Source organism: Lipotes vexillifer, unplaced genomic scaffold, assembly GCF_000442215.2.
Source record: "Lipotes vexillifer unplaced genomic scaffold, Lipotes_vexillifer_v1.1 scaffold241, whole genome shotgun sequence".
NCBI lineage: Eukaryota > Metazoa > Chordata > Mammalia > Artiodactyla > Lipotidae > Lipotes > Lipotes vexillifer.
Window position 1 is genome coordinate 2,701,560 of NW_006784922.1, and position 27,965 is coordinate 2,729,524.

Genomic DNA, 27,965 nt, shown 5'->3' on the forward strand with positions numbered 1-27,965 from the left:
CACACAATCCTTGTATTCGAGGTTTACAGGAAGGGCTGGGCTGTGGGGATGTTGAGAGATGTGCACAGTGATGCTGATTAAAGATAAGAAGGCTGCACTGGACCCCAGTAGGCACAGGGCCACAGGGAAGCATCTGCTTAAGGCGACGTGTGTAAGATTTATTTACAGCACAAAAAAAAGAAAGTCATGAGGCCATGGCCTTAGGTTAGCTGGCTGGACTTGCTCTTTAAGGTCCTTTCCTTGAGACTTATTCTGTGTAGTTTATTCATTCCACAAACACGTCTATATAGTTCACAAACACTAATGCAGTGCTTACAAATGTGCCAGGCTCTGTTCTAAGTGCTTTACGAATATTAACTCATTTAATCCTCATAACAACCCTAGGAGGTAGGTCCTATGATGAGCCCCATTTTACAGATGAGGAAATAGGCACAGGCAGATTAAACAACTTGCCCAAGATCATAAGGCTTCAAAATGTTGAATTCAAACCCCTTTCAAGGGCAGAAATGACATCTTTGGCTAGGAAGAGAAATTTGTCCTAAAAGAATCCCAGGAACTGGCCTAAGGAAAAAAGGAAAAAGCAGCACCAGAATTGACACTCCACTTGATCATCAACCACAAGGACACGATGCTTAAATCAATTTTAACAAGATAAATATAAATTGTACACAGACGAATCCAGAATTTCTTCCACTCTTAGTAAAGGCCCTTAGTAAATTTAAATTTGTTTTGAAATGTCTGAAATGCAATCACACAGTTTTAACTTGACATACCAGCTAAACCAACTACAAGCTGATTCAGGAGGCATTTGCTTCTCTATCACAGAGACGGGCATAAAAAAAGACAGTAAATAAATATGAAGCTTGATATAAAAAAGTGGTTTCAAATAAGTTTTAAGAATAACCCTGTACATCCCAATTCATTACTTTATCATATTCTTGAATCCTTTGCTTTATGTGAGAAAGTTTATTCTTCAGATAATCACAGCGTTCTTTTTTTTCCAGAAATGCAGGATCCTAGAAAAGAAACATAGCTATTATCTCAGCCTCTGGCTTCCTCAGCGAAAAACACAGAAACACACATTTATCACCCAGAAAATGACCTTTCATAGCAGATTCTCCTGCGGCAGATTTCAAAATCTGCCTAACAAGAATAACAGGTAAGCTCTCTACATTTTTTTCAGTGGATTTTACTTTTTAGAAGCTTTTGGTTCACAGCGAAATTGAGTCAAAGTAGAGAGCTGAGGCACCCTTGAGTATTAAAATACATTAAAAAGTAATTAATGGATTAATAAAAGCTCTCTCCACCCTCTACTAATCTGTGCAATTAAGTTAAGGATGGAATTAGAAACCTGAACTTAATCTTTGTGAATGAAATGTGGGTGAAGAGCTCTATATGGGTGCTCATTTCCCTGGGTTCCTAAATCAGGACCCAGCAGAATGTATTCAGGACTGAGACGAGAAGAAAAGGCACCCAGGGGCTTCCCTGGTGGCTCAGTGTTTTAAGAATCTGCCTGCCAGTGCAGAGGACATGGGTTTGGCCCTGGTCCGGGAAGATCCCACATGCCACAGAGCAACTAAGCCCGTGCGCCACAACTACTGAGCCCACACGCCACAACTACTGAAACCTGTGTGCTCTAGGGCCCACGTGTCATAACTACTGAGCCTGTGTGCTGCAACTACTGAAGCCTGCGCTCTGCAACAAGCAAAGCCACCACAATGAGAAGCCCGTGCACCGCAACGAAGAGTAGACCCCACTCACTGCAACTAGAGAAAGCCTGCGCACAGAGCAATGAACACCCAACGCAGCCAAAAGGTAAATTAAAAAAAAAAAAAGGCACCCAGTAGCCACCCATGGTCCCTAACAAGTAGCATCTTAAGAAATACAAAAAAAGAACTACTTTAGCTGCAAGAATCTAAAATCTGTCAGCTGTCACCACTGTACCTGGATAAGAATACACTTTAAAGAAGAAAATAATTTTTACTCACATTCCTTTTTTTCTTAAACTCTTCATGGACTCTTGAAATTCTCTCATGTTCCTAAAAATAATATACTGTATATGTGAACTAAAATACTTGCAGTTACTCACATCATATCTCAAGAATGTCTCAAGGGTACAGTGGGCATAAGAACAGAAAACAATTTTTACCTAAGACTATAATGAAAATATTCATACACGAACAAACTCAACTCACTGGATAAATATCTGAGGGCTTACTCTTGGCAAGGCCCTGAGATCCAGGGATGAACAGTAGGTCGAGGCCCCTGCTCCTGTAAAACCTGGACCGAGTTCCAGTGCCACTGCTTGCCAGCGGTGTGGCTTGGGCAAGCTCTTTACCATAAGACTTGGTTTCCTTATCAGTAAAATGGGAATAATAACCATAACTATCTCATAGTGTTGTGAGAAGGTTCATTTATTTGAAATGATCCTTCTAAAGTGCTTGGCACATAATAACCACATTAGCTATAATTAGGTAGCATTTTCATCCCCTTTGGCAAGTTGAGACTATTCAACTTTTGAAAATAGCTAATATGAGGCTCCTTCCAACTTTATTCTAAGTTTAATAATAAATATGAAATTTGTTAAAGGGTTGAATAGTCTATCCAAAGGAAATAGGTTACTAGAGCAATGCCCTCATTTATCCAGGTACACCTATGCTTTGGAGATTGCGAAACACTGTAAACCTAATAAATACAAAATAAAATGTAATAATTTATAGTTCTAAAAGCTTCCCCTGAGAACATTCTCCATCACAAATCCACATCCTTTTCCCAATATATTTTAACTCTTCAATGTTTTTGACATACTAAGATCATGAGTATTGTTTGTGTTTTGACTGCTTGCCATCAGTGAGATGAACCTGGTTATTCAGTTGTCATCTACATTAACAGGTCCTGGCCTGGGACTGAACTAGCTGCCTGGGGGCAGGGGTGCTGTGCTGGAGACACAGGCAGAGATGAGAGCTGTAAAAATCTATCCTACAGTCGGTCAGAGAGACTGATTTAGGAGGGTGAGGACCGGAGAGATTATTTTGAGCAAAATTCCTATTGGATGGGCTTAGAAAAGTCATGTGATGGTTTAATTTTTCACGGGTGCATGAGCAGGTGTGTGTGAGAACCCATGCCCCCAGCAGGCCCGCTGGGCACAGAGATACCTCCCTGGGGATGCACTAGGGATGAGCCTTGCTGGCAGACTCTTGCCCACCCCAAAGCTCAGCCTGTGGCTGCGAAGAAGTTCACTTTTGTGATACAAGTGATATCTCCACTTTAGATAAGGCCTGGAGGAAACACCGAGACGAACTGCGGCCCTGTCATTTGGCTACTTACTTGCCAAGCCATGCTGAAAACCAAAGGAAATGACTATTGTGAGATTGTGTGGGAGTACTGTGGGAGGACTCAGTTTCTCAGCACCTGCTGTAATCAGGACCCTCCCACCCCTAATCGCATACCCACAAGGCTGAGCCCTTGTCCACGCATACACAGCCTACACACCCGACACCTCTGGGCCTGGGCTCAAAGGCCACATGTCACGTTCAGGTTTCTCAGCGTTTTATGTCTGTTAACCAGCTTGCTCTTCCCGACCTGCGGTGATCCAGACGCTTGGTGCCTGCTCCTTCCTTCCTGCACTCCGTTGAGGGCATCTAAACTTGGTCACCCTTCTTGGACCTGTGGGCCTTGCTTGTTCTCCAAATGGTACTAACTGACCCTGAACCTGCAGTATGTGCTGGATTTCTCCTGCTTCCTGGTACTGGCATCTCTTAGCCAACACCCTTCGATCACTCCAAGACTGGGAAAATGTCACTACTCTATACATTTGGCTTAGAGGACTTGTAATTACAACTCATTTAAATGTACACTTAAAGGTCTGGTCAAAACAAAGATGCCCAACTAATGCAGGTCTCAGGAGAAGAATCTATCTATCTATCTATATAAGAAATGTGTGTATATATTATATATACACACATTTGATATTTACTAAAAAATGCTGTATGTTTTTAAAATTTCAATTACACAAATAGTTTAGATGAATACATTCTCTTTAAAAAGGATAGGATATTACACACAAGTGTTCATAGCAGCATTATTTATAATAGCCAAAAAGTGGAAACAAACAAACAAAAAGTGGAAACAACCCACTGTCCATCATCTGATAAATGGATAAAGAAAATGTGGTATATTCATACAATGGATTATTATTTCACCACAAAAAATAATGAAATATTGATTCTTGACACATAGATGAACCTTGAAAACATGATGCTAAGCAAAAGAAGCCAGACATGAGGCCACATATTATATCACTGCATTTACCCATACAGACAGAAAGTACATTAGTAGTTGTCAGTGGTTGGAGAGAGGGGAAATGGGGAAAAAGTGCTAATGGGTATGGGTTATTTCTTGCGGGGTGATGAAAATGTTCTGGAATTACAGTGGTAACGGTTATACCCCTTTGTGAAAATACTAAAACCCACTGAATTGTACACTTAAAAGCAGTGAATTTTATGGTATGTGAATTATTTCTCAATGAAAAAATACATGTCAGGTAAAAAATGCCATTGATTATGAGGGCATCCTGATTTCCCAGATATTAAAGTGTGAAGAAAAAAAAAGACAGAACATTAGAGAAAACACTTCAGTCCCCTATGACTGCCATCTCCACCCTGGTTTTCCTCTCTGCCATAATCATGGTTACTGGTCTGAAGCATGAGCCCTGTAGCTCATGTACGCAGCTTCAGATCCACTCTCCATCCCTACCCACTGTGTTCTCTGGGCCTGGGCTGCTAACTGCTTGGCTGTGACTTACCTTGGAGAATGCATGGCCACTGGCAGCTCCTCAACACCCCCGTCCACCATTTGTGAATAAACCTTCCTCAAATTACCTTAGAGTGTGTTGTCTCCTTTGGGACACTGATTGACCTGGTATGTATGTTAGGCAAATTTATACTTTACTTTAGTAAGAAAATAAAATACTGTTTAATAATTGAAGGCAAAAGACATTAAATTATATATTTTGAACTGTCACCCTGAAGATCTCAAGTGAGCTTCCTAGACAGCAGATGCAGATGGTTATGCCTTCTCTACACTTCAAACGAGGTCAGAGTTCAGCCTTCCGCTATCAGAACTCCTCCCCAGCAGCTGCAGGCACTCACCTGCTGGTTTTCTGAACGATGCGGCAATCTGCTCAGCACTGCATCCAGCTCGTCAAACTTCTTCAAGACGGCCTGAACTTCTGCAGAGAGCTCTTTGTACTCTGAAAACTGGTCCTGGAACACAGCTTTATAGCGTTCTCGTTCATCATCCGTCTGAATCATAGGGTATTTCCTGAGGAAAAAAAATAAACCAAAGTTGAGGTGTGGCCAAGATGGCAGAGGAGGAAGACCCTGAGCTCACCTCGTCCCACGGGCACGCCTAAGTTACAACTATCTATAGAGCAACTACTGATGAGAAAGACTGGACAACCAGCAGAAGATATCTTCTACAACTAAAGATATAAAGTAGGCACCACCAGATGGATAGGAGGGTAGAGACATGGTATAGGCAAGACCCATACCCTTGGGTGGGTGACCCACAAATGGGAGGATAATTCCAAGTGCAGAGGGTCTCCCCAGTGAGTGAGGTGTCTAAGCCCCACATTGGGCTCCCCAGCACTGGGAAGACGAGCCCCGAGAATGTTTGGTTTTGAAGGTCGTCAGGGCTGACTTTCGGGGCTCTGAGGGCTGTGGGAAATAGAGACTCCACCCTTACAGGGCGCACACAAAATCTCACACGCTCCAGGACCCAAAGCAGAAGCAGTGATCTGAAAGGAGCCTGGGTCAGACCCACCTGCTGATCCTGGAGAGCCTCCCGCAGAGGCAGGAGGCCACTGGAGCTCACCCTGGGGACACAGACACTGACAGTAGCTATGTTGGGGAGCTCATTCTACCACGAGGACACTGGTGCTGGCAGGCGCCATTCGGTAACCCTCCCTCTAGCTTGCTGGCAAAGGCACTGGGCCCTGCCCACCAGCCTGTCAGCACCAGTACTGGGATGCCTCAGGCCAAGCAGCTAGCCAGCTGGGGACACAGTGCCACCCACCAACAGGCCAGCTGTCTTAAGATCCCCTGATCCCCCTGGTGGATGGGGCCAGGATCCCATCCACCAGAGGACCAACACCAGCTCTGGGACGCCTGGGCCCTGCAGCCAGAGACCCCAGGACCCAGCTCTGCCCACCAGTGGGCCAGCACTAGCTCCAGGACCCCAGGACCTGGCCCCATCGACCAGCGGGCTGGTACCAGCCCCAGGATCCCCTGGGTCCCAGCCCTGTCTACCAGCAGGCTGAAGTCTTGGGACCCCCCAGACGCCAGCACACCCACCAGAAGGCCAACGTCAGCGCTGAGACACTCTGGGCCCCTAAGCCAGCTGCCCTGGGATCTGACACCAGCTTTGAGACACCTGGACCCCACACAGCCAGCCATGCCAGGAACTGATCTCACTCAAGCAGGCTGACACTAGATATGGGATCCCCAGGCCTGCAACCACCAACCCTGGAAACCAGCTCTGCCCATCCATGGACCAGCACTAGCCCTGGGACCCCTCAGGACTCCATAGATAGCAACCTTACGACCCAGCTCCACCCACCAGTGGCTGGTAGCCTCCACACAAGGCAGGTCCTGGCAACCAACAGGACTGGGGGCTGGCCATGCCTATCAGACCACCCACAGTAGTCAGCCTGCCACAACAGAAGGACCCACGCAGCCCACATAGGGGACCCCCTTAGAGCATATAGCCCTGGTGACCAGAAGGGAGTGCGCTGCTGGGACACACAGGACGTCTCCTACAAAAGGCCACTTCTCCAAGGTCGAGAAACAAAACCAACCTACCAAACACACAGAAATAAAACGGCAAATTAGGCAAAATTAGGCTATAGGCAATTATGTTCCAAGTGAAGCAACACGATAAAACTCCAGAAAAACCAAGTAAAGTGGAAATAGGCAAACTACCCAATAATACTTGTAAAGATGTTCAAAAAACTTGGGAGAAGAATGGATGAACAGAGTGAGAAGTTAGAAGTTTTAAACAAAGAGTGAAAAAATAAAAAGCCATATTAAGCACAGCTGAAGAATACAGTAACTAAAATGAAAAATATACTAAAAGGAATCAACAGTAGATTAGATGATACAGAGCAGCAGATCAGCTAACTGGAAGACAGAGCAGTGGAAATGACTCAAGCTGAACAGAAAAAAGAAAAGAAAAAAAAAAAAGGGAACAGTTTAAGAGAACTCTGGGACAACATCATGCATACTAACATTCACATTATAGGGGTCCCAGAAGGCAAATAGAGAGAGAAAGGGGCAGAGAACATATTTGGAGACATAATAGCTGAAAACTTCCTTAACCTGGGCAGCAAGGGAAAAGCAACAATTTACTACAGGGAACTGGCATAAGGCTATCACATGACTTTTCAGTAGAAACTCTGCAGGCCAGAAAGAAGTGACATAATATATTTAAAGTGATGATAAGGAAACACCTACAACCAAGAATACTATACCTCAGTAGTCCCCACCCTTTTTGGCTCTAGGGACCAGTTTCATGGAAGACAGTTTTTCCATGGACGGAGTGGGGGTGTGGGATGGGTCATGTGGTAATGTGAGTGATGGGGAGCCGCAGATGAAGTTCGCTCGCTTGCCTACCCCTCACCTCCTGCTGTGTGGCCCGGTTCCTAACAGGGAGTGGTACCGGTCCGCGGCCCTGGGGTTGGGGACCCCTGCTCTACCTGACAAGGCTTTTGTTCAGATTTGTTGGAGAGATCAAAAGTTTTACACACAAGCAAAAGATAAAAGAGTCAGTGCCACCAAACCAGCTTTACAAGAAATGTTAAAGGAACTTCTCTAAGTAGAAAAGAAAAAGCCACAGCTAGAAATCTGAAAATTACAAAAGGAAACATCTTATTGGCAAAGGCAAATATACAGTAAAGGTAGTAAATCAGCCCTGTTATAAAGCTAGTAGGAAGGTTAAAAGACAAAAGTCATAAAGTCATCTATATCCCCAATAAGTAGTTAAGGGAGACACAAGACAAAAAGATGTAAAATTTGATGTCAAAGACAGTAAACGCTGGGGATGGAGAGCAAAAATATAGGGTTGTTAAAATGTGTTCAAACTTAAGAGATCAGCAACTTAAAATAATCACAGATAGATACATATATATATACAGTTTGCTACATATAAACCTCATGGTAACCCAAACCAAAAATCTGTAACGGAGGGGACTTCCCTGGTGGTCCAGTGGCTAAGACTCCACACTCCCAATGCCGGAGGCCCAGGTTCAATCTCTGGTCATGGAACTAGATCCCACATGCATGCCGCAACTAAGAGTTCACATGTGGCAACTAAAGATCCCGCATGCCACAATGAAGGTACCACATGCCACAACTAAGACCCAGTGTGGCCAAATAAATATTTTTTAAAAATCTATAATAGATACACACACAAAAAAGAGCAAGAAATCCAAACATAACACTAATGATAGTCATCAAATCATAAGGGAAGAGAGCAAAAGAAGAAGGAACAAAAAATAACCATAAAAACAACTCCCAAACAATTAACAAAATGGCAATATGCACACACCTATGAATAATTATTTTAAATGTAAATGGAACTGACTCACTCTGTTATAAAGCAGAAACTAACACACCATTGTAAAGCAATTATACCCCAATAAAGATGTTAAAAAAAAAAAATGTAAATGGACTAAATGCTCCACTCAAAAGACACAGAATGTTTGAAAGGAGTACTGAGCCATAAAAAAGGAGTACTGAGCCATAAAAAAGAATGAATGTTATGTGGCAGGCTGGATGGGAGGGGAGTTTGGGGGAGAATGGATACATGCATATGTATGGCTGAGTCCCTTTGCTGTGCACCTGAAGCTATCACAAAATTGTTAATCGGCTATACTCCAATGCAAAATAAAAAGTTAAAAAAAAAAAGGAATGAAATCTTGCCATTTGCAACAACATGGATGGACCTAGAGGGTATCATGCTTGCCGAAATAAGTCAAACAGAGAAAGACAAATACTGTATGATTTCACTTACATGTGGAATCTAGAAAACAAAATAACTGAACAAACATAACCAAACAGAAACAGACTCATAGGTACAGAGAACAAACAGGTGGTTGCCAGAGGGGAGGGGGGTGGGGGAAGTGAAGCAATAGGTGAGGGAGATTAAGAGGTAAAAACTTTCAGATGCAAAATAAGTGAGTCAGAGGTACAATATGTACAGTATGGGGAATATAGTCAGTAACTATGTAATATCTTTGTACCGTGACATAATAACCAGAGTTATCCTGGGGATGATTTTGAAATGTACAGAAATATACATTTCACTATGTTGTGCCCCAGGAACTAACAGTGCTGTAGGTCAATTATACTTCAAAAACAAACAGACAAACTCATAGAAAAAGAGATCAGGTTTGTGGTTACCAGAGGCGGGGTGAGGAAGTAGGGGGAGAGGGAATTGGATGAAGGTAGTCAAAACCTATAAACTTCCAGTTATAAGATAAGTATTAGTGATGTAATGTACAACATGATAAATATAATTAACACTGCTGTATGTTACATATGAAAGCTAAGAGAGTAAATCCTAAGTTCTCATCACAAGGAAAAATATTTTTTCTATTTCTTTAATTTTGTATCTATATGAGATGATGGATGGTCACTAAACCTACTGTGATAATCATTTCAGGATGCATGTAAGTCAACCCATTATGCTGTACACTTCAAACTTATACACTGCTATAGGTCAATTATATCTCAATAAAACTGGAAGAAAAAAATAAACTGAAGTGATAACTCTTTAACTAAAACAAGAGGATTAGGAAATCAGCTCATTAGCTTATTCCTCAACGACCATACTGTACCTTCAATTCAATATACTACCTCCCAGGAAACAAACAACTGTTCAAATATAATTGACTTTAAGCAGAGTATTAACTTGTAGACCAAAAGAAAAGAGAAAACCCAAATGGAACCTCTCTATTTTTACCTTGAAGAAGGACTTAGGTAGATACTCACGCCACATAGTCTGGCATCACGATTGGTTTCGGGATGTGGCCAGGGGGGATATGTCCACTCAGTAGCTCAGGTTTCATTTTTGTTGCTCTCAGTTCTTTAAAATTAACTTCTTGGTCTCTCTGTCTGTCACAACTGGTGGCCATGTCACACTACAGTTAGAGAGAAAAAGAGGATTTATTTATAAATGAAGGCAGAAGAACAAACAAAAATCCCAACTTTATTCTTAGAAGAAACCTGGGGGCGGGAGCAGGAGGAAGAAGAGTAGAGACAGCAAAAATCAACAATTTCCCTTCAGAATTACGTGTTTTATAGTCACAGAGTTGTTCGGAACACTTCTGTAACAGTTAAGGGAAACAGTGAGCTACGCGAGTATCTAATAGATAAAGCACCCTCTAATCCCAGTTGTGGGATCATCAAAGGTGGATGATGATATGGTAAATGTGTCTTAAGTACATTTAAGACGTATACCCCAACTAACTGTAAAAGAACAGAAAATGTAGTTCAAAATAAGAAATTCAGCAATAAAAATGGAACAAGTCGGGCTTCCCTGGTGGTGCAGTGGTTGAGAGTCCGCCTGCCGATGCAGGGGACACGGGTTCATGCCCTGGTCCGGGAAGATCCCACATGCCGCGGAGCAGCTGGGCCCGTGAGCCATGGCCGCTGAGCCTGCGCGTCCGGAGCCTGTGCTCCGCAACGGGAGAGGCCACAACAGTGAGAGGCCCGAGTACCGCAAAAAAAAAAAAAAAAAAAAAAAAAGGAACAAGTCAACTTAAATGGAAAGAGAAAAAAATGACACCAGCAACTTGAGATGAATCAATTACAAGTAGCCACTGAGTAGGTCAGAATGGGGGACGAGTCACATTGCTTCATCATCTGAAAAAGAAAGCAAGCAAAACCAAGGGAAGGGCGGTGGATGGCTTTACTTTCCCAGGTGTTCTTAACCTGCGGTTCCTTGAAGAGGTCTACGGGAATGCTGGAGATAGTGGTTTAAGTCACCTGGCTTCTACGCTGGAGAGCTCCTAGAGGTCTCTGTAGGAAAAGGATCCATTCAAAGAGGGGGAAAGAACATGAGACAGAAATGCCCAAGGAGGAAGCATGGCGACAGACCTTAAGAGCTAAAATAGGGCTTCCCTGGTGGTGCAGTGGTTAATAAGCGTCCACCTGTCAATGCAGGGGACACAGGCTTGAGTCCTGGTCCGGGAAGATCCCACATGTGCGGAGCAACTGGGCCCGTGTGCCACAATGACTGAGCCTGCGCTCTAGAGCCCACGAGCCACAACTGAGCCTGCGTGCCGCTACTGAAGCCCATGCTCTAGAGCCCACGTGCCACAACTACTGAGCCCACGTGCCACAACTACTGAGCCCGCATGCCACAACTACTGAAGCCCGCGTGTCTAGAGCCTGTGCTCCGCAGCAAGAGAAGCCACCGCAATGAGAAGCCTGCGCACCAAAGAAGAATAGCCCCCGCTCGCTGCAACTAGAGAAAGCCGGCGCGCAGCAATGAAGACCCAATGCAGCCAAATAAATAAATAAATTTATTTATTTATTTTTTTTTTTAAAAAGAGCTAAAATAGCCAACAGGAGGGACGTGGAAGTGGAAGACCCAGGGGAGCCCACTCCAGAACGGGCAGGGCGAGGTGGATGTGCAGCTTTGGGGTTGGGAAAAGAGTGCTTGGGGGCCCCACTGGGCAGCACCCAGAACACCAACCAAATTGGTGAGGCTGGTGGATGCCAGGAGAGGGGTTTCCATGTTACACATAAAGGAGCAAGGTTCAGAGAGGTTCAGTAAATTCTCCAAGGTCTCAAGGCTCTGAGTGGAAAAGCCACAATGAAAACCCAGCACTTTTCTGGGAATTCCCTGGCAGTCCAGCGGTTACAGCTCCTCGCTCTTACGGCTGAGGGCCTGGGTCCTATAAGCTGCATGGCACGGCCAAAAAAAACCACCTAAAAACCAAAACCCAACCAACCAACCAAATAAGCCAGCACTTTTTTGGCTCGTTGATTCTTTAAATGAGCAATACGAGGAAACAGTTTACTTAAATGTATACTGCTCAATCCTAAAGCTAGAAATGAGTTTGTGATGAGCAGGGGGCGGGCAAAGCCATCTTGCTTGAGCATGTTGATCCCATGACACAGAAGAAAGCTCCCTCCACTCACCCCTTGGGGCTTCAGTCCATGCTTGGTGAATTAAACTCACTGAGCTAACTGAGAGTTGCTCGGGAGGGACCTGACTCCATTGAAAACAAAATATAAAACAAGATTTTAAAAAACCTTGCTCTTTACCTTGTCAGGCAGCTTTTAAAATCCTTTGTTTCCTGATTTCTCTATCTCTGAGGCTGCCTTTGAGGTCTGGTTTAACATTAGCTCATTCTAGAAACTACCAGCTGTTAACTCACCAAATAGCGCAGCCCACAGATTAGTGGATCTGTCGGATTAGACGTGGAGGCTGCTGACCTGCCCTGGGGTAGGGCTACCAAGAGGGGAAGCTTGCACCCGAGGCGCTGGGTGAAAGGGGAACCATGTCCCCTCGGCCAGAAAGGACGCCCAGCCATCGGCCCCAAACAGCAAGAACATGAGTGGGGAGCAGAAAACCCAGAGGAAAGGAGATCAAACAAGAGTATTTTAGGAAACATATTCTGAGGTCAGTATCTATCCCACTTTGTTCCTCGCTGGTCGGGATGCCATTTCTTCATCCTAATGAATTCTTTTATGTTTAATCTTGAAAATCCATCATGGTATTAAAATTATGGGAAACTTTTTTGGCTTAAATAAGTGGATCTCCATTTCATGGCATCCCTTTTTAGCTTCTAAGTATTTAACCATCCGTTTCTCCCGCGGCTGCCTGAGGAGTGGCCAGGGAGCGCACTGACTCCCTAGTCAGCAGCCCCAGGTGTCAGGCTCGGTTTTCCTGGTCAAAATCACGAATTCTACCCAGGTAGTCACGTTGTGGAGGAGAGTCCATATGAGTTTTCTCCCCCCTCAGGTAAAGTTTTTTGAAGCATAAACTATTCATTTTCCTTACTTGCCCATCTCGAATTCCAAGATTCACTTCTTTTTTTTTTTTTTTTTTTTTTTTGCGGTACGCGGGCCTCTCACTGCTGGGGCCTCTCCCGTTGCGGAGCACAGGCTCCGGACGCGCAGGCTCAGCGGCCACGGCTCACGGGCCCAGCCGCTCCGCGGCATGTGGGATCTTCCCAGACCGGGGCACGAACCCGTGTCCCCTGCATCAGCAGGCGGACTCCCAACCACTGCGCCACCAGGGAAGCCCCAAGATTCACCTTTTAATATAAAAGGAGAGTTCTAAGAAGTCAGAATATTTCCACACAGACTATTTCACCTGCTTTACTTTTTTTTTTTTTCCTGTTTTTATGCTCTTAAAATTTTCTTTCACTCTTTTTGGGTGAACCTCACTGACCATCAGTGCAGAAAACCCTACTGGGGAAAAAATATCTAGAACTAGATATGACTCAAAAAATTAAAATCTCTTCGGTCTTTCATGGGAAGGAGGTAGTTGGGCTCCATACCTGGGACACACCACTTTCAAACAGTACTCCTGATTACAAACAAACGGCCCCAGATTTCATGACCTTTCTTTGCACCTAGCAAAAACTAGCCTTGTCAGCACATATAAGAGAAGCTTTACTATGAAGCAGGAGAAAGTAATTAAGCCATGGGGTAAGTACTGCTATGGATATAATTACTAAGTTTTCAAATTAAAAATGGGCTGAATGGGACTTCCCTGGTGGTGCAGTGGTTAAGAATCCGCCTGTCAATGCAGGAGACACGGGTTCAAGCTCTGGTCCAGGAAGATCCCACATGCCGCAGAGCAACCAAGCCCATGCACCACAACTACTGAGCCTGCGCCCTAAAGCCTGTGTGCCACAGCTACTGAGCTCGTGTGCTACAACTACTGAGCCCATGTGCCACAACTACTGAAGCCCGCGTGCCTAGAGCCCGTGCTCTGCAACAAGAGAAGTCACTGCAATGAGAAGCCCGCGTACTGCAAGGAAGAGTAGCCCCCGCTCGCTGCAACGAGAGAAAGCCCACACGCAGCAACGAAGACCCTACGCAGCCAAAAATAAAATTAATTAATTTTTTAAAAATGGGCTGAATGAATACACTGTCAAGTTAGAAATAGGGAGAGTCAGATGTGTTTCAGGGTGCTTTTGTCCAATTTCTGATTCTCCTTCCCTTTGAGCGTATGATGTAATGATGCACAGACCCCAATCCCAAACCCACACTATTACTTTTGATACCCAGATTAGATTTTTACTTTTCGAGTTCAGAAAAGCAATCTACTCAACACGTAGGGACTTATTAGAATTTGTTTCTGTCTCTGTTTGATCTTACTTTATATGTATTATTTATTTTTTAAATGATCTTATTTGCTTTTAAAAAATTGTGTTCATGAAAATACAAAACAAGAAGGGACAGCCTAGCTGATAGTTCCAGACAAGGGACAGGAAACTAAGTTCAGGGAGGGTAAGTAATTTCCCCTGAATCACAGGGTCAGTAGTACTCAAATTCAAATTTGCCTGATTCCAAAGTTTATCTTCTCTTCACCACACTACACTGCCCCTCCTGTGGTCAGCTGCCAATTCTTCCCTACCAAGAACTGGGAAGGAAGCAGGGGAAAATCATACCCAATGAGAAGCTGGAGATTCAACCTTTCCTATAAGGTTCCCATTGGTAAGTCCAACTGAGATTCCTCAATTAAGTCATGAGATTGCCTCTGTCTCTGAATACATTTAAATATGTTGATCCACAGTGACCCATCTCCCAGGAAAAGAGGCCTTTGAAAGGATGCTCTTTGCATTCTGCTCCCATATCTTGAACGAGCAGAAGTTAACCGGACTGATATGATTCTCAAAGAGTCTTGGGAATGGGGATTCTAACTCCGCTAAGGTTATTCCCGATTATTCCAGGACCTCTCAGGATCTGAGATGCTGCAACACACCCTGGACATACTGGGCACCAGCCTTCCAGGGCAGCTGAAAAGACCTACCTAGAACTCTCCAGCAGGTCTTCCTAATCCCGTACCACCTGCAGAAGCTGCATCAGACTACCCCATCATTTGGGGCAACTTCCTCCAGCTCAGCCAAGCCCTTCAGGTTGACTCTACCCTGCACTTAATCCCCTTGGTAAATCCCAGCACTCAGGGACTGATCAGAAGACCCATAAGTTCCACCCTGACCAAGAATGACCACCACTGCTGTGTCACTGCCATGCTGCAGCTTAGTGAGACAGTCCCATCCAGCCTGGTGCTGTGCAGTCAACATGTGCAAAAGGCATACCACCTTTAACCCCCACCAAGCAAAGAGATTCTTCTCTTGTGCCCCTGGAGATGTTCTGAAACATACTTCCTGATGTTAACATTCTGACTTCAGATTTTGATATCATCTGTTAACAAGAGTGTCAACTTTTAGAAAGTGAGTCTCCTTATATATTTTTAGGCCTCTTTTCCATTCTGAGCAATACTTCTAACCCAGATCCATCTTCTAAACCAAAGTCTGATTAAGCTTGATCTTTTCCCTGCAGTGAATTTTATTTTAGAACTCTTACTGGGCTGTGATGTAGCAAAGGCTATCATTCCAGGTTAGGCTAAAATTTATAAGTTTCCTGGTCAGTCCCTCTGAGGGAGTAGGATTTACCAATGGGTTATTGCAATATGGCAATCTTGAATGAGAGTATTGGCAACAATCTGCCAAAGCCATTCTTTTTTTTTTTTTTTTTTTTACGCGGGCCTCTCACTGTTGTGGCCTCTCCCGTTGTGGAGCACAGACGCCGGACGCGCAGGCTCAGCGGCCATGGCTCATGGGCCCAGCCGCTCCGTGGCATGTGGGAGCCTCCCGGACCGGGGCACGAACCCGTGTCCCCTGTATCGGCAGGCGGACTCTCAACTACTGTGCCACCAGGGAAGCCCTGCCAAAGCCATTCTTAACGATGACTCCGAGTTTGGAAGACTGCCCTCTCCATTTGGTCAAACTCACTTACATCTCTGTACTAACACTGGAAGTCAGCCATAGATTAGGGAATTTGCACTTAAATCTCAAACAAAGGGCACTGTTATTAATTATTTAAATATCAGCCTTATATTGCTTATCTCAATATTTGAAATGCGCATTTACTAACTTAACATTTTTAAAACTTAAAAAAATTTGAATAGGTAATGTATAGACATAACGTATAATTCAAAAGGTCCAAAAGGATACATAATGGAAAGTAAGTCTCCCTCTTTACCTATTCCCCAAAGTTGGCCAGTTACCCTCCTAAAGGCAACTACTATTTACCAGTTTCAAGTATATCTGATTTGTTTGTTTGTTTATTTATTTATCTATGGCTGCCTTGGGTCTTCGTTGCTGCACACAGGCTCTCTCTAGTTGCGGTGAGCGGGGGCTACTCTTCATTGCGGTGTGCAGGCTTCTCATTGTGCTGGCTTCTCTTGTTGCGGAGCACGGGCTCTAGATGTGCGGGCTTCAGTAGTTGTGGCACGTGGGCCCTGGAATGCAGGCTCAGTAGTTGTGGTGCTCGGGCTTAGGTGCTCTGTAGCATGTGGGATCTTCCCGGACCAGGGTTCAAACCCATGTCCCCTGCATTGGCAGGCAGATTCTTAACCACTGCACCACCAGGGAAGTCCCCTGATATATATATTTCAGACAGCTTAAAACTGATGATCTATTTAGCTTACTGATTGTTAGTGTCACTGAGTCTAATTGAAATGTGTATCTTGAAGCAATAAATGTTGAATAAATAAATGAACATTTAAAACAAATTAAACACAAGGGAATCAGGAAGTTAAAACAAAGTACAATAAAAAAACAAACAAGGGCTTCCTTGGCAGTCCAGTGGTTAAGACTCCATGGTTTCACTGCAGGGGCTCGGATTTGACCCCTGGTCAGGGAAGCTCCACATGAAACAAGGTGCAGCCAAAAAAACCCACAAACAAACAAACAAAATGCCACACACACACACATATACAAAGCAGTATTGCTCTAATTCTATGAACAGTGTGTAAACTGTAGAGGTTTGTAACATTAGGTCCACACTGCACTGTGAGAGAGAAACTCTTCAGTATTCTGTAGACCAGCTAATCCCAGCCTCACTCATCCCACGCCTGGTCAGTCAGAACTGGTCAGATATCTCTTGACTTCTAACGATTTATGGATATCCAAGAAAACCACAGTAGAGCTCAACTGTAATTCAGATGACTTTACATACGTGTCAGAAATCATTTAAGGACTTCCCTGGTGGCGCAGTGGTTAAGAATCTGCTTGCCAATGCAGGAGACACGGGTTTGAGCCCTGGTCTGGGAGAATCCCACATGCCGTGGAACAACTAAGCCTGTGTGTCACAACTACTGGGCCTGTGCTCTAAAGCCCGTAAGCCACAATTACTGAGCCTGTGTGCCACAACTACTGAAGCCTGTGTGCCTAGAGCCCATGCTCTGCAACAAGAGAAGCCACTGCGAAGCCTGTGCACCGCTAAACCCCTGCTCACCGCAAGTGGAGAAAGCCCAAGCACAGCAATGAAGACCCAACACAGCCAAAAAAGAAAAAGAAAAAAAAAAAAGGGCTTTCCTGGTGGCGCAGTGGTTGGGAGTCCGCCTGCCGATGCAGGGGACACGGGTTCGTGCCCCGGTCCGGGAGGATCCCACATGCCACAGAGTGGCTGCGCCCGTGAGCCACGGCCACTGAGCCTGCGTGTCTGGAGCCTGGGCTCCACAACAGGAGAGGCCACAACAGTGAGAGGCCCGCGTACCGCTAAATAAATAAATAAATAATAAAAACCACTGTTAAATTCAGCATTTAATAATGCTGAATTTGAGACATTATCATTCATAAATTGATTTCCTGAGATGTCACAGAAACACAAATCTCTAAGCAAGTTAGTTTAATTTTGTACTTCCTGCTAGCTTGCTCTCTCTCTCACACTCTACTAATTTTTCATCTGTGTTTTTCTTTTTCACCAGATTTGTAAGCCCCTGGAAAATGGAGATAATGCTATTGTTGTATCCATATCACTGGCCCACAGCCTGTCACATGTTTGTTCAATGAATGAATTAATGATGACAGCAATGTATTAATTATGGTCACTTGGATAGGCTGTCGTTCATCCACTTAATAAATTCCGTATTTCAGCATGAACAAAACATTTTCAAGTAATATTTGTATGTTACAACATAGAGAATAAAGTTAAAAAGAACCTCATTAAACGTATTTTCAAAACGAATGCACTTAACCAAAAAGAACTTATACAAATCAGCAACCCAATAAAAAACCTGCACAGGATATGAACACACAGTTAATAGGAAGAAAATGCAAACATATATATGAAAAATGCTCAACCTCACTCCTGATAAGAGACATGCAAATTATAACTACATTAGTACCGTTTTTCACGTATCAGGTTGATAGATGCTAACAAATTTCCTGACACTCTGTTGGTCAGGGTGTGAAGAAGCCTGTAGTGCTGTTGGGGGTGGGAATTGGGAGAATTTCTATTGGGCAATCTAGCAGTCAAAACAAAAATATACACCGCTTTTCATCCAGAAATTCACTTCTCAGAATTTACATTTCAGGTGTACTTGTACTGGGTTGGTGAAAAAGTTCGTTCGTGTTTTTCTGTATCATCTTATGGAAAAACCCAAACAAACTTTTTGGTCAACCCAATACATATACAGAAGGAAGTATTTACTCATATGTATAAGGTTATTCACTGTGGCACTGTTTTTAATAGTGAGAGATTGGAAACATGTTAATATATGATAAATTATGGTATATCCATAAAATGCAACACTTACGTAGTTGTAAACCAAGAATGCAGAAATTTTCTATGTACTACCTTAGAAATATATTAAGTGAAAAAAATAAGGGACATAACAGCATGTATGGTACGCTACCATTTGTGTAAAAGAGGAAGGAAAGCAAATATATATATGTGTACATATATATGTATATATGTATATATCTCTCACACAGAATATGGGTAACACTGGTTGCCTCCACAGGAGAACTGGGAAGCCATGGTACAGGATGAGAGAAGACTTTGTGTGAGAGACCTTTTTGAATTTTGATCCAAGGGAATATACTCCGTTTTCAGAGAAACAAACAAACCCAAAGGCTGGATTCTTAACTTCTTGCTTAGAAATAATGCCCAATATCTTAAAAAACAACTTTTCAATGAGGTAAAATTATGATTATTAAAATACATTAAATTATTACATATATGTAAATAATTATAACCACAACATCTCAGTTAATCTTCTCAAGCAATCTTGTGAGGTAGGAATTATTATTATTCCAATTTTACGGATGAAGGAACCAAGCAAGGCCTGGGAAGGTTAAGTACCTTGTCTACTGTCACGGAGTTAAGTAAATTGTGGAATAGGGATTTCTTTCCCGACACAACAAAATTTGGCATCTGAAAGCAAGGTGAGAAGAATAGGAAATAATGGGGAAGAACTTGAAAGAGACTGAAGAAAATTTGGGAGAATCACCTTTATTAAATAAATAGGGCTTCCCTGGTGGTGTCATGATTGAGAGTCCACCTGCCGATGCAGGGGACGCAGGTTCGTGCCCTGGTCCGGGAAGATCCCACATGCCGCGGAGCGGCTATGTCCATGAGCCATGGCCGCTGGGCCTGCACGTCTGGAGCCTGTGCTCCGCAACGGGAGAGGCCACGGCAGTGAGAGACCCACGTACCACAAAAAATTAAAAAAATAAAAAAAAAAATTAGGGACTTCCCTGGTGGCGCAGTGGTTAAGAATCTGCCTGCCAATTCAGGGGACACGGGTTCGAACCCTGGTCTGGGAAGATCCCACATGCTGCGGAGCAACTAAGCCCATGCACCACAACAACTGAGCCTGTGCTCTAGACCCACATGCCACAACTACTGAAGCCCGTGTGCCTAGAGCCTGTGCTTTGCAACAAGAGAAGCAACCGCAATGAGAAGCCCGTGCACAATGAAGAGTAGACCCGGCTCGCTGCAACTAGAGAAAGCCCGTGTGCAGCAGTGAAGACCCAACGCAGCCAAAAATAAATAAATAAATAATAAAAAATATTTTTAAATTAAATTTAAATATGTAAGGAGAACCAACTAGGTTTACTTGTAGAAGCTTCATTTAATACAATTAAAAGATGCTACAAATAGCCTTGTCTGATTTGATCCTCTTAGTATTAGAAAAAAGCTGAGGGACTTCCCTGGCGGTGCAGTGGTTAAGAATCCACCTACCAATGCAGGGGACACGGGTTCGATCCCTGGGCTGGGAGGATCCCACATGCTGCAGAGCAACTAAGCCTGTGCGCCACAACTACTGAGCCTGCGCTCTAGAGCCCACGAGCCAGAACTACTGAGCCCGTGCACCACAACTACTGAAGCCAGCGTGCCTAGAGCCCGTACTGCACAACAAGAGAAGCCACTGCAATGAGAAGCCCGCGTACCGCAATGAAGAGTAGCCCCCACTCGCCGCAACTAGAGAAAGCCCACGCAAGCAACGAAGACCCAACACAGCCAAAATGTAAATAAATAAAATTTTATAAAGAATTAAAAAAAAAAAGAAAAGAAAGCTGAAAGTCGTATTATGAACTTAATGCAACAGATACACTTTTACAGACAGATGGTCTACTCTATAGATAAACAGGTAAGAGAGAAAATTATTTAACAAACCTAGAGATAAAATATAATGTGAGCTTTATTCTTACCATTTTCCTTTTCGATGGCAATGATTGCTCACTTATCTGGAACAAAAAGAGTTAAAATGACTTTTCAGAGGTGTGTGAAGCTACTTTGCAAATATTTTTGTCCATTTGCATCTACAGCCCAATCTCAACTTTACAGGTGTTGATTCTCTACTGTACAGATGATCCTCCTACTCTTTTGGCCACGTTTTGATGGGCCAGTGGAGAACCAGAGGAGGAGGGATAACTGTGATTCCCTGTCAATCAGGAGCAGAGAGCAGAGTTGGAAATCTGGAGATGGTGGTGAGTGACTCTTATGTAAGTTGCTCTGAATTACCTAGAGATTTTATTTATTCTTGGTTCCTATTACCTTGCACAATCAAAGAGTTTGGGATGGTTAAATTATAAAATTAACAGAAAAAAGCTATATGCCATTATGTATTTTAACATTTAGGAAGTTACAGCAACACACAAACAGGAATCATAGGTGACTCAAGTTTAATTAACCATTATGTGAAGTCTTATAAAAACAAATTTTTTTTGAGAAAAGGAAAAGAAATAAAAGTACTGTTGATAACAGTCATATTCATGTAGAATTTGAAATGATATTAAGAACTCCATTGTTATTAAACTTACATAAAATTGTAAGGAAGTGTGTGCTTCACTATCTGGATTTCACACTGATTAGAACTTAAAGTTCCTTACTTTGTATACACAGATGTAAATTAAAAAAATAGGTGGTGCAGTGGTTAAGAATCCGCCTGCCAATGCAGGGGACACAGCTTTGAGCCCTGGTCCGGGAAGATCCCACACACCGTGGAGCAACTAAGCCCGTGCACCCCAACTACTGAGCCTGCGCTCTAGAGCCCACAAGCCACAACTACTGAGCCCGCACACCACAACACGAGAAGCCACCACAACGAGAAGCCCACGCACGTACCGCAACGAAGGGTAGCCCCCGCTCAACTCAACTAGAGAAAGCCTGCACGCAGCAACGAAGACCAAATGCAGCCAAAAATAAATAAATTAAATAAATAAATTTTTAAAAAAATGCTTACAGTGCTGAGATAAATTTTTAGAAACAACTTGAATCTATGTCAAATTCTAGTAAGATAAATATATTTTATGACACTAGAGTATGGGGTCTGTGTAGAACACATAAGGCACCTATTATAAAGTTAGTCAAGTTTTTTGCTGTTGTTATGAATAAGATTAAAAAAATACATAGGTCAGTGAGTAAATACTTAGGTTATTGAGTATATAAAGGAAGGATTTTATTTTTAGCTATAGTTTTGCCCAATATACACCATGTGCCATTGTACCTAGGAAGTCTTTGGAAAAGTGGGGAAAAAATGCACGGTATAGTTGACTTAAAATTAAGAAAATATTTAAGGTAATACTGACATTTTCAGAGGCACAGGAAATTCTACTACACACTCCTCCTTAGAAGAAAGCAAAACATCAACTTATTTCAGGGAATAATGAAGTTAGCAGAACATACTCTAACATTTTTGCTACCATTCCAAAAAATATATATTTAATAGGGCTTTTATATAATCTTATGCAGGTATTATCATCATTTCTTCTTTGTAGAAATTCAGTAGTTGTTTTCCCCTTAAGTATCGGACAGACAATACTGCAACCGACAAACTATATATTGTATTACACATCTGGGGTCTACCTGCAACATTCTACAAATGACACACCAGAGTAGGTTATCCTGGTCAGAGCATGTCAGATGCTGAGTGGGGCCTTTTGAACTTCAGACCCTTAAAAACAACAACAGCTTTGTTTTGAGAACTATACATATTTATGGAGGGAGTAAACAGAAAGAAAGAACAAAGATCATGAAATCCCTTACCTCCCGTTGCTCTATGAATTCCCTACGTCTCCGAGCCGCCTCGTGCCTCCATAACTTTAGGCAAACCAAAGCTCCAATGAGATAAACAATCATGGTGACAAAGAGGAATATCATCGCTGCTATCTGTCCTCCTTCCACCCGGCAAAATGCTGCATTCACTGGCGTGTTAAATAATGGATAGTAGCAGAGTCCACCTCGGTTGGTATCATTCACATAGACTATGGCTGCAGCCATGTACAAGATAAACAAGGAGATGTTAATTCCAAATTCAGTTAGGGGCCACCAATTCGAGTCCAAAAGAATGGTCCGATAATACATGGACATGCCAAGCACCAGAATAATAATGGTGGTGATCCAAGCCAATCCAGCAACCACAAGCACAAAAGGGGTTTTGGGGCCACTATAGTAATAGCCCCCATACATGCTGCCCAGGCCACCAACGCCTCCCATGCCATAGGGCTGTGAATATCCAAACAGGTTATACCACTCGCTGTCCTTGTGAATGTACGCCGTGACACAAGCGAAGACGCCGGCCCCCAGAAGCAGCTCCACCACACCCAGAATCCGCAGCAGGCCTGCCCATGACTTCATGTAGGAATACCTCAGGTGATACTCCTCCACCTTCTCACTGTAGGTTCGGGCTGTGTGTGTGCGTCGGCCTAGGGATCCGTAGGGATCGTGGGGAAACATTGCCTCGGCCTCTTTCCGGGAACGACAGCTGCCTTCTGACCCACCCTGAGGATCTTCGCAGGAGTTGGGGGGTGAACAGTGGTTTGGTCTTGCAGGAGAGGCTGGAGGTGAACACTCCACTCCATCAGAGATGTATCTGATGTCTGACACCCGCTTATCCCACTCTGGGTCCTTTTTCTTCCCTCTAAAGAAGTTCTTCCAGGACTCAGGGACAAAGCGTCTTACAGGCTTGAGATCTGGCGCTACGGCCGGTTCCTCTGTGTCACTTGAGTAGAATTCTGGGCCGAATGGTGGCTGTAATGGGAGAGGGGGTGGTGGCAACGGATCAGCGCTCACAGCCAGCTCACTGTCGTGAAGAGTCTGGAAGGTTCTTACAGTGCCATCTTGATAGTCTGAGTCCCTTGGGACCTCATCATAGTGCCTGTCCCGATTCCTGAATCTTCCGTCATTTGACAACATTTGTGATGTTCACACCTGGGGCCGAGATTAAAGTTATGCTTAGTTATTTATCCTTTCAATGATGCTGGTTTTATTCACTTAGTAGCAAATGATCATATTCAGGAAGCCAACATGATCATATCTAATTATTATGATATATAAAAATGACAACATAAATTATGTACACTTTAAACATGTGTAACAATTACGTTAGCCAGGGATCTACTAATCATTCTATGAGATTTTAAGGGCAATCAAAATTTTAAATCTTAGCTCTTGATTAAAACATAAGTTGAATTTACCTATGAGCCCTATAAACAACAAAATGCAAAAAACCAAAAATGAGACTAAATTTTAATAATACAGGATGCTAACACATTCCAAGTAGAGTCCTTTCCTCAAATATCTAAATCAACATATTTAAGAGTTTGAACATACCAAAATGTGATGGGTCAGCAAATACTCTTCACTTTCATTAACTCAAGTCTGCTTTGGAATGGCCCCGGAGAAGCAGTCTGATAAACACAGGGAGTGGAGAGTCCCTTTCTTTTCTAACTCGGGAAGTCACGTTACGGGAGTTGCTTCTTCCACTCTAATAGTATAACACTTGATACTAGATATAAAAAATTGAATTCTCAGGAAAAAAAAAAAATCACCAAAGGCTAAGTAAGATTCCCTGAAAGTACAGCACAGAGCCACAGCAAAGGCCATGGACATCACTCTTTCCAGACCAATTATTTAAAGGTGACTTGCTGTTGCCATGGAAAGACTCAAAAAGTATCTTACAGGGTATTCAATCCACCTGAAAAATAAAGCATAGAAAAAGCACTTTTTATCAAACCTGTTGATTTCCTTCATGAAATCAATGACCTGGACATGTATGTAAAAAGGAAATTATTTGCTAATATAACTACTATGTTTAAGGCATAATGATTTTCTCCCTCAAACTGCTCATGAGTATTTACTGAAGACTTGCTGGACACATGGCATTGTACTTGGCACTGTAAAGGTCTCAAAATTAAAGCTGGTAATCCCACCTTTACGGTGTTGAACAATTTAGAAATTCCTAAGCCTTTGTTTTGTTTTACTTTGTAAAATGGAGATCTATCACTCAACAAGTATCTACCGAGTGCCTGCCATGCACCAGGCTTGCTGAAGATGTATCAGTGAATAAAGCCAATGGAAATCCTTGTCTTCATGGAGCTTAAATTCCAGTGGGGGAGCAGGGGTGACAGATGATAGATAAAGCAAGTGAAATATATCGGATGCCAAGGAACAAAGTTAAGAAAGAGGATAAGAAGTGCAGTGTGGACAGGGTGTTATAATTTTAAACAGAGTGACGAGGGAAGTCTTCAGAGAGAACATGACATCTGAATATAGAAATGAAGGAAATGAGGGAGGAAGCCAGGCAGGTATAAGGGGTAAGTGTTCCACACAGATGGAACAGCTCGTGTAAAAGCCTTAAAGTGGGAGTGCCTGGCATGTTCGAGAACTGTTAAGGAATGGAGGCAGCAGCAGGGTGAGTGAGAGGGTGAGTAGTAGAATTCAGGCCATTTGAATCGGTAGGGCTTAAAAATCATTAGAGGGACTTACCTGGTGGTGCAGTGGTTAAGAATCCACCTGCCAATGCAGGGGACACGGGTTTGAGCCCTGGTCCGGGAAGATACCACATGCGCGGAGCAACTAAGCCCCTGCGCCACAACTTCTGAGCCTGTGCTCTAGAGCCCTTGAGCCACAACTCCTGAGCCTACGTGCCACAACTATTGAAGCCCACACACCTAGAGCCCGTGGTCCGCAACAAGGGAAGACACCACAATAAGAAGCCTGCGCACTGCAATGAAGAGTAGCTTCTGCCCGCCACAACTAGAGAAAGCCCGCGCGCAGCAATGAAGACCAAATGCAGCCAAAAATAAACAAATAAATAAAATAAATTTAAAAAATAACTAAAAATCATTAGAAAGATTTAGGCTTCTATTGGGAGTGAGAAGCCACTGGAAAATTTTCAGCAAAGGTCTGACATGATATGACTTATTTTAACCGGATCACTCTGGGTGCTCTGTTAAGAGTACATTCCAGGAGAAAAGGGTGAAAAGAGGGAGACTGGCTAGGAGGCCACTGAAATACAGCTGACGCTTGACCAAGACAGGGGTTAGGGGCACTAACTCTCTTGGCAGTCAAAAACCCAAGTGTAACTTTATAGTCGGTAATATGTAGCTGTGGTCCCAAATCCACGGATTCAACCAATTGCAGACCATGCAGCACCGCGGTACATATTTATTGAAAAAAAAAAAAAGCATATAAGCGGACCCCTGCAGTTCAAACCTGTGTTGTCCAACTGTAATCCAATGGACCATGGTGGTAGCAACGAAGATAGCAAGAAGAGGTTAAACTCTACACAATAAAAAGTGGAAAGAACAGTATTATGAGCCCTTATGTGCCCATCAACCACTTTCAATAATTATCAATTTATGACCAATCTTGTTTCGTCTATACCCTCTACCGTATTCCTTTTGTCAATAGATTACTTTAAAGCAAATCCCAGACACCAGATCATTTCATCTGCAACATTTCTCCAACCCTCCAGCTTAGTCCTGGGAGAAGCAGCCTGAAGAGAGTCTGAGATACCTGTTAGAAGTCCAGGTAAAGATATCAAGTAGGCAGTCTACCCACAGAAGTGTATATACTACCACAGACTAAATACAATCACCTGGGTACTGGGTGGAGCTGGAGAAGAGGTCTAAATTCTAGGGTCTTCTAATGGGCCACTCCAATTTTAGAGAATTAACTGTGAGTCCCAGCATGGTGCCCAATGCAAAGCAGGAGAAAAAAATTTAGTACAGAAAAAAATTTCTATAATGATAGCAATTAGCAGTTACTTTTTTGTCTTTCATCGCTTTATCGGTTGTCTAAAAACATTTAAATTCTAGGAATGCATAGTACTACTATAATTCTTGAAATACATTTTCCTAAAAATAGTAGAAGCAAAAGCACAACAAATAACTTTAGCAAGTTTTACATATCCTTCAATATCTTTGATATACAGGCATTTAAAGGACACCGGTTGCTTAATTAAACTCACTGGCAAAAGTATGCTTCACTATAATGGATTTAATTCATGCTCACCTGTGAAATGTGGCTTATTTGAATTAGATCACCTTATCAGTGTTTAAATAAAAAGCCAAAATTACAAATTTGAAGAATTGTGGAATAGCAAATTATGTCATTTTGGAAGGGAATAATAGTCAGTTGTATTTTATCACATTTCAATGTCTGGATACCCCTAGCATCTCTCAGGATGTCACTGAGAGTCCACTTAGAATCAGCACGCTGAGGCAGAGCGGGTCTTTGTTTTGTTCCAGCCCCCGGGGCCCGACTCCATTCTGTTGGCACACAAATCTCCGAAAGTCAAAGCGGTGGGAGGAGAAATGGTTCTCCCCAGCGAAGTGTTACAGGAATCCAGTTGGTCACCTTTACACCAACAGAATCACCACTAAGCTGGCATTAAAGTTTTGCTGGCCCCGAGAAAGGGGCCGATTTCAGACGTTTCTGGGTTTCCAGGGGGATGGGAAATCCCCTGCGCTCTGAACTGAACCCTCGAGCGAGTGCCCGGGAATACAGAACATCCTCGTCGGGGGTCCCTCCCCATGCCGCGGCTCGGCGTTACGCCCCCGACCCACCAACCTCGCTCAGTACTCAGCTCTGCCCACCCAGGTGCGTGTCTCTACGTCAGAGAGAAAATACACTCTTCGTCTCCCGAGATTGTCCCCAAAGTGGCCGGAACTAAGTCGGGCCGGACGTGCCCAGCTCGGGATAACCCCGCGCCCGGAAGGACCGCGTCTTCGCGGCCGGGGGTGGGCGCGTCTCGCCCGACACCTGTGTCCGCCGAATGAAACCTGGCCGGCCGAGGGGCCCTCCAGCCTCCCAGGCCTCCCGCTCTCCCCGGGGCCCCGCACCCCTTACCGCGTCGGCCTCCGGCCTCGGGCGCAGGTAGTGGCCGGCCGCGCAGCGAGCGCGCTGCTCCTAGGGGCCGAGAGACGCCGAGGGCTACCCCCGACGCCGCGCGCCTGCCTGGGGTCCGCCGGCCCCTCCCCGCCCACGCCCCGGTCACGTGGACCCCACCCCTGGTGCCCCGCTCACCTGCGCAGCCGCCGGGAAGTGCGCGCCCGCCGCCCGCGGCTCTGAAACCGGGATTGGGCGCCGGGGGCGGGGCCGGGCCGAGCTGAACTTCGCCCCGCCTGGCTTTGTCAGGCC

The 27,965-nt window shown here is 43.9% G+C and overlaps 1 protein-coding gene across 3 annotated transcripts; it reads right to left on the minus strand.

Moving 5' to 3' along the window:
- Positions 1–619: 619 nt before the first annotated feature.
- On the minus strand, positions 620–27,910 carry MARVELD2 (MARVEL domain containing 2). Of its 3 annotated transcripts, none has more exons than XM_007457073.1 (7): positions 24,153–24,516; positions 22,587–23,750; positions 20,750–20,785; positions 10,050–10,198; positions 5,151–5,322; positions 1,989–2,039; positions 620–1,016 (listed from the first exon to the last, which is right to left on the minus strand). In XM_007457073.1, the coding sequence occupies exons 2-7, from the start codon at positions 23,733–23,735 to the stop codon at positions 894–896; spliced, it is 1,680 nt and encodes a 559-aa protein (XP_007457135.1). In that variant the 5' UTR covers positions 23,736–23,750; positions 24,153–24,516; the 3' UTR covers positions 620–893. The 3 variants fall into 3 exon arrangements, with proteins under 3 accessions (XP_007457135.1, XP_007457134.1, XP_007457136.1); XM_007457072.1 differs by lacking the exon at positions 24,153–24,516 and adding an exon at positions 27,852–27,910 and having other exon boundaries at positions 874–1,016; XM_007457074.1 differs by lacking the exons at positions 20,750–20,785; positions 24,153–24,516 and adding an exon at positions 27,852–27,910 and having other exon boundaries at positions 874–1,016.
- Positions 27,911–27,965: the final 55 nt, after the last annotated feature.

What these genes read in the sequence shown, in the direction of transcription:
- MARVELD2 (XM_007457073.1), bottom strand. Translation starts at nt 23,735, where the DNA reads ATGTTGTCAAATGACGGAAGATTCAGGAATCGGGACAGGCACTATGAT. An exon ending in ATCGTTCAGAAAACCAGCAG is followed by an intron (nt 2,040 to 5,150) that starts GTGAGTGCCTGC and finishes TATTATTTTTAG; the next exon opens with GAACATGAGAGAATTTCAAG. An exon ending in AGTTTAAGAAAAAAAGGAAT is followed by an intron (nt 1,017 to 1,988) that starts GTGAGTAAAAAT and finishes TTTCTTTTCTAG; the next exon opens with GATCCTGCATTTCTGGAAAA.